This window comes from Trichoderma reesei (genome assembly GCF_000167675.1).
Source record: "Trichoderma reesei QM6a unplaced genomic scaffold TRIREscaffold_13, whole genome shotgun sequence".
NCBI classification, from domain to species: domain Eukaryota; kingdom Fungi; phylum Ascomycota; class Sordariomycetes; order Hypocreales; family Hypocreaceae; genus Trichoderma; species Trichoderma reesei.
In genome coordinates, this window is record NW_006711160.1 from 109,621 (window position 1) to 122,943 (window position 13,323).

Here is a 13,323-nt window from a genome sequence, read left to right on the forward strand (position 1 = left end):
ACAGCCCTATCTATGTCTACATGTACGAGGTGGAGGGCTGGGCTTCCGTCTTACCGTCTCAGATCTACATGCAGTCTGACGAGACTGAATCCCAATGAGCTGCTACTACCGCATCGAATCTCACGAGTCCCCGCGTTTAACACCTCACCTTACCTTACCTTACCGTACCTGTACTCTCTAGTATGTCTAGTACCAGTACCATCAACATAGGTAGACACGAGTCCTTCCTTTGGTTCTAGACCTGTGCTGCCTACCCGCCTATAGCATCAGACCTACCTTAGTACGATGTCTGATTGGAGTCATCGTGCCCGGTGCATTAGAGGCCATCAACGCGATTGGACACATGACTGGATGGATGTGTGGATTCCAGTGCTTAGTATGCATCGTCTTATGCACCGAGTGGCAGTTCAGACATTAAGCCACCATCAGGCGGACTCAGGGCGCCGCCAGCCTCAAGGCACCACGGGCACAGACATTGCAATGTTTGATGCTTCGTACGACTCAAGATGAATGTACGCGCCAGGGGTGCAGTTTCTTGTGCATGTTAGTCAGGGAGACCAGGCATCTCCATTCAGGGAGGGCGAATATTGATTCATCAAACCGAGCCTGCAAACCAGTCAGTAGCATCAAATTGACTCAGGAACAAACGGTTGGTTGACCAGCACAACTGGTTTCGATCCTCGTCCCTTACCTGCAACTCGTTGGTGGCTAGTGATGCCAGCGCAGATTCGTCTGGCCTCAGACATCAATCATCTTCCCCTTGTGTCTGTCTGACTGACGGCCATCTCGCATCATCTCTTCCTCACTCGTCTCGTACACACGCGCACACATGCACACATCTACACACTCATCACACCACACACACACACGGACAGCGTCCACACTTGCTGCGTCGCCGTCGCCTCAGGAAGGTTTCATGACAGGATTTCTTCTTCATCTTCCTCATCTGCGCCTCTCCGCTTGTCATACTTTACTGTTGCATTGCATCTTCCGCGTCTCCCAGCTGTCCTCTGCACCCGGCAGCCACGCCAACCACTCCGAAACCACGGGCAACGCGTCTGCTTGCTCGTGATCCCATATGTCCTTGTCAAGTCTGGGGACGTGTTCGTGTTCTCCATGCCGCCACAGTCATTTGGATCGCACAGCTCCAATCTCCTCTCAGCATCCTCAAACTGCCCATTCTTCGAGACATCCAGCATCCACCGCCTTGGCACGCGCGCGCGCTCCGTACACTCCCAGGAGGTAACAGCCGTCACTGACATCGTCGCCAGAGCTCTCAAAGTTCACCAGTAGAAGGCAAACCCCGAGGTTCGGTCTGAGCCCGGCGACGACACGCGATGCTGTATGCAGCCCCCCCAGGGCAGCGCCGCCGATTCAAGCTCCTCACAACATCACACACACAGCCTCGTGGGTATATCCATCGCATGTGCCTCAGTCTTTAGTCGTCAAGAGCTACGTTGACAGCGTCTGTCGTTTCAGTCCGTAATATGTAGGTAGTTCCGAGTGATGTGATCCAAAGTCAAATCCGTTCGAAAGATGGGGGGGTTAGGCCCAGGAACCGGTTCGAAGAGACCCATGCGTAGCCAAGGGCCCCGACAAAATCGGACGCTCTTCAATTTGGGAAAATGTGAATAAAAGGAAATTTTGACGCTCCCGATCATCACTGCCGCCGTCATTTCGCTCATCCACTGGTCACACAGCAGGCGGAGAGAGTGTGTAGACTACTTCCCGCTGCCATTTCCTGGTGCAATATGCAGTGCGACGAGTGAGTTGAGGTGGGAAATAGACAGACGCAGCATGAATGGAAGCCAAAGAAAGACTCCGTGTTAGCCGATGATGAGAAGAAATGTTGCCGACCGACCCGATTCAGAAAAACAAAAAAAGAGGGAAATAAAGATAAAAGGACTGAAGTCAAGGCCGCACGCCTCGAGGCGTACAGCGAAATAGTATGTTGCGGGCAAAAAGGGAGAAAAAAAAGTTCGTCAAGAAAGGTTGGCCGAGGAACCCTAGGCCAGTGTTCGTCCGTCACCCAGCCAGCCGCAGACGGAGGAGGGTTTCAGACGGATTTCCCAGACGTCTAAGCGACGGGGGCAATGGGGGCAACGGAAGGAGCGGGAACGTTGCCAAGGTCAACAACCTCGTTGTTGATCTCGGTGTTCTGCTGCTTCTGGGGGCAATCGCGGGAGATGTGGCCAGCCTCGCCGCACTGGTAGCAGGTCTTGCCGGCGGTGTTCAGGGGGCCGCCGTTGGGGGCGGTGCAATCCCTGGAGATGTGACCGAGCTTGCCACAGGCATAGCACTTCATGGCCTGGGCCTGGCAATCACGGGCGAAGTGGTTAGGGCCTCCGCACTTGTAACAGGTAGCAGGGCGAGGGCCGTTGGCAAAACCACCGCGGCCGTAGCCGCCAACGAAGCCGCCACGGCCCATGGGAGCACCGCGGCCCATGCCGGGGTTGCCGGGGTTAGGGCAGGCACGCTGGAGTCATGTGTGAGCTCACGTCACCAAACGGAATCTGCATCGTGGGAGATGGGAACATACAGCCAAGTGGCCGGGCTGGCCGCAGTTGTAGCAGCGGCCGCTGGTAGCAGTGCCGCTCAGGCGGAGAGTAGGGCAGTCGGCCTGGACATGGCCCAGTCCCTGGCAGTGGTAGCACTGCTTAGCCTCGGTAGAGCGAGGAAGGGGGCAGCCGTTGGATTCGTGTCCTATGGGGAGATACTGTTAGTACCGGCGATATCGAATTGTCGGATTCGCTCGTGGGTATACATACCAGGCTGCTTGCCTATTGAGCATGTTAGCCAAGTCCTATAGTTTCATCCTTTCTTAAGCAAATCAAGAATGCACTCACAGTTGTAGCAGAGACGCTCAGCAGAGGAGCAGACCTCGGCGTAGTGGCCAACGTTGCCACACTTGTAGCAAGCACGACGAGAGAGAGAAGACATGTTGAGTTCTGTGACGCTGAATATTAGTGAATGCAGAGAATTGCAACAACTTTTTTTTTAGATGTGGTAAGAGCGTATGCCATTGCCCAGTTAAAGTTCAGTCGTTGAGCAGATTGATCCGGTGAGCGGCGATGCATTGAGAGCGACACGGCGTGTATGGCGGGCCGATGAGTTGGGGGCTATGTCGACGCCAGGCTAGATTGGATGCAAGTAATTCCCTCGCTTAAACAGGCAGGGTATCCAAGGCAGAAGATCCCGGCAGTGCAAAGAGGGTGCGTGTGGCGACATGGCTCAAGCGCAGTCGAGGCGATCGCTCGTTGGATGAAGTCGAAGCCGAGGGTAACGAAGGTTTTCCCAGAAGAAGGCTCTCCGGCAGCTCGGCGCAAAGGCGAGTCCAACACCACGAGAATGTTGGCGCCAATGGGGTGAATGACACCATGGCAGCAAGATGCGGTTGAGGTGAATTCGTTCTTTGCAGAAACGGGCCACCGCCAAGCTATAGCAGCGGAAAGCCAACATTTCGTCGCCCTCCTGTTTTGAATTGAGACGTGGGCGCCATCAATCACCAGATTCGATGCAGCGAGTTCCCTCAACCGAAACCTGAAATACCCGTGGAATGACGAGGACGCAACTCCGTATCATTGCAAAAGTGCGCTCAAGCACCCAAACAGGCGCAAAGATATATCAGGGTATCGAATCGAACCGCAAATTGAGATCGGGGTCGCACCGCGGGGGGTCGTGTCGCACAAAGCGTTGATTCGTCGCTCTCTGATACGGTGCACCGAGCAGCGCAGCCGCCACGGGAGAGTCACCGGTCGGTCGGCCCCCATGATGCGTCATTGTAATTCGATGGCAAAGGTGAAAAGAGTTGAGGAACTGACGATGTCCATTTTGAATCCACGGGCTGAACTTTGACTTGGACGATGGCACAACTCGGAATCCGCCGGAGCAAAGCAAACACTTTTCGCACAGAGGGCTTTTGCCGTTTGTGGCCGCATAGAAAGGAAGCAGATAGGGCAGATACACACCTTGTGGTAGAAGAAGTTAAAAGTATAAGATGAGTAGATGATTCTCGATTCTGCGTTCAGCGACCTGAGATAGTTTCCGACAACAGCGACAACGACAGCGACGTCCACCAACAAGACTTGAGGTTGATCCGGGAAAATGGGAAGGGGAAAATTTTTCGTAACCGTTCGTGAGGAGAAAGTATTAAAAGGTTTCTCGAGGGGAAAATGAGTAAGAGCGAGCCAAGTGGGAAAAATAGGCAAGTGGAGCAGCCAACGCGAGGGCGAACGGCGAGCAGGCGAACAAGGCAGGCAGGAAGGCGGCAAGGGGGAAGAGAAAGAAATAAAAAAAAAATCACTACTAGTACTGTAGGTAGTTCAAATAAAACTGGCCTCATCAATAGCGGCACTGTGATTTGATCGTGTCTGATTTCTGCAGCAATTTCGCAGGTCCGCATGCATAGAAGGCCAACGGTGGTGGTGTGGGCAGCAGCACAGTAGTGCCTCTCCGGGACTAGTGCGTGCGCGACTTGCAGGCTGTGGGTGCTGCGGTTCGTCCACTCAGCGGCTGTCCGGGGGCATCGCCTCCCTGTAAGCTCGACCGCTGGGCACTGGGCTGTCTGGGCTGGTCTCACTGCAGCGCTGCAGGGCCCTTCCATCCCGCTCTAGCAGCGCCCCACCGCTGTGAGGGGTTGCCCGGAGGTACTTGGGTGGTTTTTTGCCACTGCTGGCTGCGATGCCTCGATACCTGCAAGGTACGAGCAGCAGCATTACGAGGGATTGGCATCAACCTGAATTTCAATCCCTTGCTGGGCCACAGGGGAGTATTGAGGGCATTGATATTGTCATCGTTGTCTCAATCATCTCTATATACCAAGCAGAGAATCTAGACTCAAGATACCGTTTGTCGACAGGCCTTCATCCCATCTCGCAGCCGCACCAACGCATTGACATCGACATCAACATCCCATTATTCCAACCCAACATTCAGTCCCCTCAAAACACCGCAAATTCAAGCACAAGTCCCTCCACGTTTCTCTCCCGAAACCCAAAGTATCCTCCCCGTACCCCGTCCTTCTCCATCCGGCCTAGCGAACAAAGACTCCTACCAAATCACCTCCTCCTCCTCCACCCTCGCCAAAATCGTATTCCATGTAGTAATTCAATGCGATCCCGTGGTTCATTTCCAAGCGCGCACACACACACACGCACAGAGACGCACAATGGCCAGTAAACGTGCCCCAAGCATCTGTATGGCCATGGAAGATTTCAAATGCTGCAGAGAACATGATCAAAGAGCCCTGACGCGATGCAACAGTGCGCCGTTCGTTACTGACTTGGGTATCATCCCGTCATGCTGCCCTTACAGATGTCATTTATTCAGCATCCGTATAGATTGGTGTCAGTGGCAACCATGAGCCCATCCATCCTCTACCCTACCTACCTTGGGCAGTCCTTGTGTGACGAACCAATTCACATGACAACTCACCTCAAGAACTCAAATGACGCCGAGGAACTTCGCACAGAGTAATAACGGAGCTTACCCTTTGAGGCATCAACACCCTCTTGTAATTACACCCAACAACAAAGGTACCATCTCCAGCGTGTTCGTACCGACAGCAGACCCCCTTGCCGGCATCAATACTACTACTACTACTAGTACTATCAAGGCGCACCAACAAGCAAGACACTCGTCCTGCATCGCCAGGTTACATGCAATTTTCAAAACATCTGCATGCACCTCAACAGCCAATCACGGCGCCGTCCCCCGCCGGGAAAGGGAACAAGGCCCAAATCTCGACCAAACGCCTCGACAAGGAAGCTGGCAAGGTTCCAAAGAAGCCAAGACACGCACGTCCCTGGAAAAAGTGGCCCGAGTGTGACGGTCAAATGCACCTCGAGATGTACGAGATCCATGAAAGCTCCCAGGATTTACGGACCATTAGGCTTTCACATGAAGATTGCTGGCAAAGAAGCGAGAGGCTATTGCGAGAAATTGCCATTGCATTCAAAAGCCATAGACCTGCTGCCAGCATCCTATATCACCAAGAACGCCCTGCACGACCGGCAATGTGCAATTCGCCGCCCTATCCTGGCCCTGCACATACCCCCATGCACAGATATTCCCCAGTTTTCGAACCCTTTGCCTCCCGAGAAACACTAGGGTTGTGAAACAAAACCCAAGACATTGAATCACTACTTGTCTAATCGTCTAGTTGGGGGGTGGCTGGCCAGCCCGACCCCGTTCCGAGGGATGTACCGGCTGCTGCTCGCCATCTGACGATGGAGCAACAGACCGAGGCACCGCATCAACCACATAGGATACGCCGTCATCAGAGGCGTAAGACGGCGGCCTCGGTCCGGTTGCCGTCTGCGGAGGGGCGGGCTCGGCGGCATCGTTACGTTGCCAGAAGAAGCGGTTGGGGTCCACGCGCTGGATGTCATTGTCAGCTCGGCTGCGATGCCTCTTGTGATACCCAACTTGTACATACCACACTCTCCCGCCAAAGTCCGTAGGCAGGCGGCTTCATCGTCATTGTCTCGTTCTCAGCGCCCGCAGCCTCCTCGTCTTGGGCCATCACCACCCGTATGGGGGTCCGGGGAACGGCATATCCGCGCGGGTCGACGGCTCGGGGGATATCTGGCGGGTCGCCGCGGTGAATGATCAGCCACAGCCGGATGAGGGTGTAGCAGAAGAAGACGGCTGCGAGAAGGATGATCATGAGCAACATGATGTTCAGCTCGCCAATGACGACATGTTTTGTCAGGGTCAAGCCCAAGTCTAAGGCCAATGTCAGCAAACATATACCAAGACAAGTCGTAATGTCCATATCCGATATCCACTTACACACTGCCAGCAGCGAGAACAGGAACACGGCAGCCACGAAGCAAACCGCCAGCTGCGCCCGGACATGCCTCGACTTGATGAACGGGAAGCAGAACAAGAAGCGCTTCGGCTTCTGCTTCTTGTCTGCCCGACGTCGCGAGTTGGTGGACGCGGCGGGCGTCGAATCTGTAGTCGCATCACTGCCGTTCGAACCCGCCAAGACAGCCGGCTGAGGGGCCGGCAGAGCATCTCCAGCTGTAGAGCGAGGATGCACGCTCAATCGGAACGGAGCCAGCTGGTTTGTTCGTCTCGTCGGCACAACGGGCGTCTTTGGGCTCTCGAGAGCAGCCTCTTCGTCGGATGCCCTCCTCCGTCCCCGAGCCAGGCTGGGCAGCAGGAGCCGTCTGGGAAATGTTCGAGTCGTGTTCATCTCTCGCATAATGGTCTGTCGGCGTGAGGCCAGAACCTGGTCGTCCACGGCGTTCGGTTGCCCTTCCCCTCGTGCTCGTCTCAGAAGCTCGCTCCGGAGCTGCTCCATGCTGCGGTCTGACGACATGTTGATTTTTATTTCTTAAGTTGTTGTTTGTGTAATCATGTGAGTTGGAAACCGGTAGGTGATGGTGTGTTTCCTTGGGGTTCTGTCGCGGCACAGCCGCAATTCTGCTGGAAGATTCGTGTGACGTCGGATAAAAGCAGAGGATCGGCAATGAATGTGTGATTGATGATTTGGTTGGACATCAAAGAGAAAGAGAGAAAGTGATGGTCGATAATTCCGAGGGATCGAGAGCCTGCTCAACGCACGAAAGGATGAAGGAAAGGCACAGAGAGAGATGTAGTGACAGCGAGTATGTGTGAGCGCGGGATAGTAAAGAAAAGAAGAGATCCAGTCGGCGCCAAGATTACAAGCAGGACAGGGCAAATAGGTTTAGAGGAGGCAAGGGAAACGAAGAAGGAAAGGAAGACAATTGAAAGGGAAAAAAGAGACAAGTGTAAAGGAAAGGCTGAGGTGTCGCAATCAATACATTGATAGAGACAGAACGGATAAGAGAAGCAGGAAACAGAGAAAGTCGAGAAAGGAAGAAGGCAAGAAGAGAGAGAGCCAACAGAAGCAAGCAGCAGCAGCGCAAAGACGCACACTCCGATCCAGAAACCAGCTGGAAAGGGCAGTCAGTCAGTTTCTCTCGTTTGCCTCGCCCGACGAACGAAGCACAGGCGTTGCGAGAATCCGTGCAGACTCTCTCACACACACTCTCTCTCTCTCTCAGACTGGACGTGTAAGACGGAAAAGCCGCCCTGCGCGCATCAACCTCTTTGAAAAGAATAATCAATCAATCAATCAATCAATCACGAGGAGGGAGAGAGACCAGGGCAGACCAGGGCAGGGCAGGGCAGATCGCATCATCCAAAGAGAGAACCCCAATATTAGGTATTTCTTCTGGCCGGCTCGTATCGCCCGTCCCGTCCTGTTCCTTGTCCAGCCCCCCGCCACCGTGTATCAAGCCAGCCCGCATCGCCAGTATCAAATGTTACCTCCCACCCTCCCCCCAAGCTCCGGGTTGCGGACTACTAACACCAGTGGTCGTCATCTCCCCAAAGACCGCAGGGCCACGTCGTTGATTGATCCGGAGCCCGAGCGGCCGTGCAGGGGGGGGCTGCCCCAAAACCAGGGGCTGCTGCACGTTCCAGGACTCGCAAACATTGTGAAGAGGGCGAGTTAAAAACAGAGGCCGTGTTTCAGCCTACGCAGCTCCGCCACCAATGGATGCGCTGGAGCCTTTGCCCTGACACGACCCGGCGTCGCTCCCTGGACAGATTGGACGTTTCGCGAGTGCGCGCCGACTGTTTGATGCCCGATTGAGAGGGGGGATTGGACGCGGAGAGGCTTCAGTGCACTCACGAATGGTGATGCATTCAGGTTACTAGCAGTTGGGCGGTCTCAGCTGCAAGGCCAGAGGTCAAGGCCAAGGCCACACCATCCGCTTCTCCAGGTCTCTTGCTGTGGAGCGCCGCTCTCCAGTGGATGCCACTGCTGATGGCCTCGAGCTGACCGTTGACAGCAGCCTCTCTGTCTTGCATGAAGCAGACAACAAGTCATTCACGCAGGAAGGAAACGTGGGCTGCCAGGGTTCGCCGTCAGTCGCGCCCGTACCTTATGCTGGTCAGTTCAAGGTTGTTCCAGGCTAGTAATAGTCGCTCGTGACAGACGTTTCGCGCACTGCAGCGGCGCTTATCATGTACCTTATGTAGGTATCCCCAGAACAAAATCCAAGACAAGGGTTGTTTAAAAAAAAAATATCACGGCTTCAAACGGACAAGAGTTGCCATGCCTTTCAATGGAACAATTGCTTCAGAGAAAGGGTTTCTGCAACAGTGTTAATTGGCGAGCGACGCAGTAATGCTCGCCTTGTCTGCACCCCCGCTTCTATATTTTGCCCCGACTTCCGGTATATGTAGTCTGTTCTCACAATTGAACAATAACAACAACATGCCAATGTCGCTATAGCTTTCCTTTCCATTAAAATTCTCTGTTTTTCTCCTCCTTTCCCATATGTTTGGCTTTTCAACGGGAAGGGTCAGGGGTCTGAGTATGTTGATAATTGTCTGAGATGGCCATGGCAGATGTGAGGCCTCAGCCATGTGACTGGTTAGTAGATCGTGAGACGACGGAAGCATGGCTTCTGAGAGGTTAATAATCTGACTTTGTCGGCAGCAAAGATTCACGAAGCAGCGGTCAGTGCCGATCAACTGGCCCTCGCTATGTGCGCCTCGCATAACCACAGCTCCTCTGCCAGTGCTGGAGAAGGCAAGTAAGTGCGGATGATGATCACGCTCCTCTCACTTCAGCTCACCGAGAAGCATAGTCCGGTCCGATGAGGCGGAGAGCACTGCCAATCCGTGTCAGGCAACATCTTGCAGGGAAAAGAGACAAGAGCCAACTTACAAATAGGATCCTTGCCCGGCGAAAACTCGGCGCAGTTGACCGTTCCTCTGTGGCCCGGCAGCTTGTACATCAGCTTGCCGGTCTGGGCAGACCAAATCACCACTGTGCCGTCGCCTGAAGCTGCTGCAACCTTTTTGCCTTCTGAATCCCAGCTGGCGCGCAGCAGATTCTGCTCCACTCCCGTCGTCGCTCCGTCAAAGGTACGGATATGCCTCTCTGTTGGCGCAAACGGACGGATATCCCACGTCCTCGCCGTCGTGTCCATTGAATAGGACAGCAGAGACTGCGAATCGGGTGATACTCGCAGCGACGTGATGGTGTCTGTGTGGCCCAGCAGGGAATACACCACCGCCTTCTTTCTCAAATCCCACACCCGGATGTCGTTGTCTATGCCTCCGGTGTAAATCTCGTTGCCGGCTTGCGATATGGCAACAGCTGTAATGGGAAACTCGGTCTCAATGTAGTCAACAGCGTTCTTTGTCCGTGGGTCCCAAATGCCAATCGTCGAATCGTCGCTCCCGCTGACCAGCATCTCCTCGCCTCGTCTGCTAATGTCCAGGGAGTTGATAATCTCTTCGTGTCCGATGTATCTTCGTATTCGTGTGCCCGAAGTGAGGTCCCAGCTAGCCAGATGCATATCGGCCGAGGCAGAGTAGAGAATCTCCGAGTCTCGCGACCATTGCAGGTCCAGAACAGCTCCCTTGTGGCCATTGAGCACGCCGTAGTTTTCGCAGTCGCCGTACGTCCTCCAGAGCACTATCCACTGTTAGAAAAGGTCAACATTCTGCATAAGTGTATCGATTTCGTACTTATACTTCGGTCCATCGATCCAGAAGCAATCAGGTTGCCTGTCGGGTCGAACTTGGCCGCGAAAATCTCCCCAGAGTGTCCCGTCAGCTCCATCACCGGAGCCTGGAGCGCGCTGGTCCTCGGCGCCTACATACACCGTCAGTCTCGTCCCCGAGCAAGCCAGTCTCTATAGCTTACCGTCTGTACCAATGCATTGCTGGATGCATTGAGTCGAGCCAGCGCTCCCTCTGAAGCGTTGACATTCTGTCTCTTGACCAGCGACTGGGAGACGCTAGGATCGTTGGGATCGTCGTCCGCAGGGCGTTTTTCGGCTGACATGGTGATGAGTCTAATGGATTTTAATCGTGGAGGATTCTCATATGCGACAAATAAACGGATCAAATGCTCAGCACAGTCGAAGCATGAGCTGCTGGGAATTTGCCGTGTCGCGATCGCGAAGCTTGAAAGTTGCGAACTTGGGCGTTGCCAGTCCCGCCCTCCTATTGGCTCTCGGCCCGTTGATGTTCCTCGCTGAGTGGCCACGGCTTGTCAATCGCCAGCCAGGTCACTCCGTACCCCACGCCTAAGCTGAGCTGCGACATGACACCAAATCGCAGCCTCCCACTCCCTCCTCCATATCAGATCGGCCGATAGCGAAGCTGCAGTCCTCGCCTGCAATATTGTCTGCTTATTGTTCGGTCAGAACAACTATACAACCAGATTCTACTGCTTGAGGGCGTCTCTCCGCCCCTTGAAGCCTGAACCACCGCCGCAATGGCGGCTAGCAAGGCGTCCCGCATTGGGGAAGAGTATGTTTCAACACAAGAGGATGCGCCTGAGGCTGTTCTAACAGACGTGCAGGATTTGGAAGTAAGATCGCCGTTACTTGACGAAGCTGCACATCCGATCTAATTACATCGCATCGCTAGAACGCGGATCGACAAGGTGAACGCCGAGCTAGTCACCTTGACGTACGGAACCATCGTCGCGCAGCTATGTAAGGATTTCGAAGATGACTATCCCGAGGTCAACCGACAGCTCGACAAGATGGGCTACAACATTGGGTTGCGGCTCATTGAGGATTACTTGGCCAAGTCGAACACAATGAAGCGCTGCTCCAACTTTCGCGAAACGGCAGACATGATCTCGAGGGTAGGGGTATATCGTTCTGTTCGATATTATGTCTGTGCTAATCCGTGGCTCGAATACTAGGTGGGCTTCAAAATCTTCCTCAACATTACACCGCAAGTGACGAACTGGACGGCCGACAACAACTCCTTTTCTCTGGTATTTGATGAAAACCCCTTTGCCGACTTTGTCGAGCTGCCAGACGATGGAAGGGCGCAAAACGAGCTGTGGTACTCCAACATCCTCTGTGGGGTCTTGAGAGGCGCCCTGGAGATGGTTCAGATGCAGGTGGAGGCGCACTTTATCAGCGACGTCCTCAGAGGCAACGACACTACGGAGATGCGGGTGACCCTGATACGATACATTGACGACGAGTTGCCGCCGGAAGACGACTGAAAAAAGAGACTCTCTTGTGTTGGAAAAAAAGAATTTGCTAGCCAAAATGTGCAGCGTATGACTGAAACCGCTGAAGAAAGTTTGGCAAAAGACAAAGATCAACAGCAGCGACTATCAATCCGGGACCGGTCGTCGAGGAAACAAAAGGCGGGATATACCCATGGATCAAGCCGAGCTATCTCGATTCGATGCTTGACCAGATCAATGCAGACGCATGCAGCAATTACTCCGTAATCCTGTGGATATACATCTAGATGGACAGGCAGGGATGAATAGACGGGTGCCTCTGTCAAAGTCGGCCAGCTGAACTAGACCAGGGATGCCATGAGCACACGCGGGGACAAGACAAGCTGCTCCATGTGTATCACATACTACCTAGGAGTACCATCGTACCATCTACCAGGTTCCTAGGAGCTTTCAGCATGGAAATACACACAATTGATGCCAACCTTCTTGAATACATGAAGACGAATGACCCAAATACTAGGCGCAATTCCCACTAGACAGTAGTAGCAAGCTGGAGTCTGCCCCAGACGGGAACTAAACCAAGCAGGCCTGCCTGATCTCCATGAATCAGCCCACCCAGCCTGTGGAGTGATTCAACGCGAAGGTCAACGACTGGCCCAGTGCCGGACCTCGCGTTGTACGTGGTATGAGCAATCACGTCACAAGCCGACGGAATACATTAAAGTGGCCGTGACAGCTGGAGATTCACTGACGGCACACGGCAAGACACATGGAAAAGGATGGAGTCGCCGGGCTGCGAGGACGAGGAGACGCGGAGCCACGCCACAGTTTGACGTCGGAAGTGTGTTTGCTGCTGTCGGCGCAGCTGACCAGCGGCAGCAGAACTGGGGGTTTTACCGTCCTTGCACAGCTTGCTGGCGAGACACGGTGGCCGTGACAGCGCAGCCCCGTGCAATTTGCAGCTTGGAGGAGTTGTTTTTATTTTTTCACCCAATTCCAAATCAGCGCCGGACATGGCATCGAACGACGGCGCTCAATGCAGAGCTCTGGCTGGTGCCGCAGTTTCCTCCTTGAAAAGCACTTGAGACTGCACAGATGAGCAGAAGTATCAGGCCTCCTAATGGTAACAGTAGCTTGATTGTAGGTAGTGATATGATTCAAGAGCAACGGTTCAATAACATGCAACTGGAAACTGACCTGGGCAGTCCTCATAACAGCTCAAGATGCTTGCAGCAAGTATTACCTCAGCGGACTCGATTAGCGTGGCTGTCACACAGGGCCTGTCCAGACCCCAGCTTCGTGCCTCAGGCGCCAACATCTGCCGCAGACCC

At 54.0% G+C, this 13,323-nt stretch overlaps 3 protein-coding genes across 3 annotated transcripts; 1 reads left to right on the forward strand and 2 right to left on the reverse strand.

Annotated features, from left to right (window-relative positions):
- Positions 1 to 6,156: 6,156 nt before the first annotated feature.
- On the reverse strand, positions 6,157 to 6,667 carry TRIREDRAFT_64044 (uncharacterized protein; the record flags this gene model as incomplete). The annotated part of the gene is made up of 2 exons (XM_006966544.1): positions 6,157 to 6,378; positions 6,437 to 6,667. The coding sequence occupies 2 exons, from the start codon at positions 6,665 to 6,667 to the stop codon at positions 6,157 to 6,159; spliced, it is 453 nt and encodes a 150-aa protein (XP_006966606.1).
- A 2,939-nt stretch (positions 6,668 to 9,606) lies between these two features.
- Positions 9,607 to 10,840, reverse strand: TRIREDRAFT_64000 (uncharacterized protein; the record flags this gene model as incomplete). Its single annotated transcript, XM_006966545.1, has 4 exons — positions 9,607 to 9,656; positions 9,713 to 10,468; positions 10,522 to 10,648; positions 10,700 to 10,840. 4 exons carry the CDS (start codon positions 10,838 to 10,840, stop codon positions 9,607 to 9,609), a joined length of 1,074 nt encoding a protein of 357 aa, XP_006966607.1.
- A 435-nt stretch (positions 10,841 to 11,275) lies between these two features.
- On the forward strand, positions 11,276 to 12,025 carry TRIREDRAFT_64332 (uncharacterized protein; the record flags this gene model as incomplete). Its single annotated transcript, XM_006966454.1, has 3 exons — positions 11,276 to 11,310; positions 11,431 to 11,653; positions 11,714 to 12,025. 3 exons carry the CDS (start codon positions 11,276 to 11,278, stop codon positions 12,023 to 12,025), a joined length of 570 nt encoding a protein of 189 aa, XP_006966516.1.
- Positions 12,026 to 13,323: the final 1,298 nt, after the last annotated feature.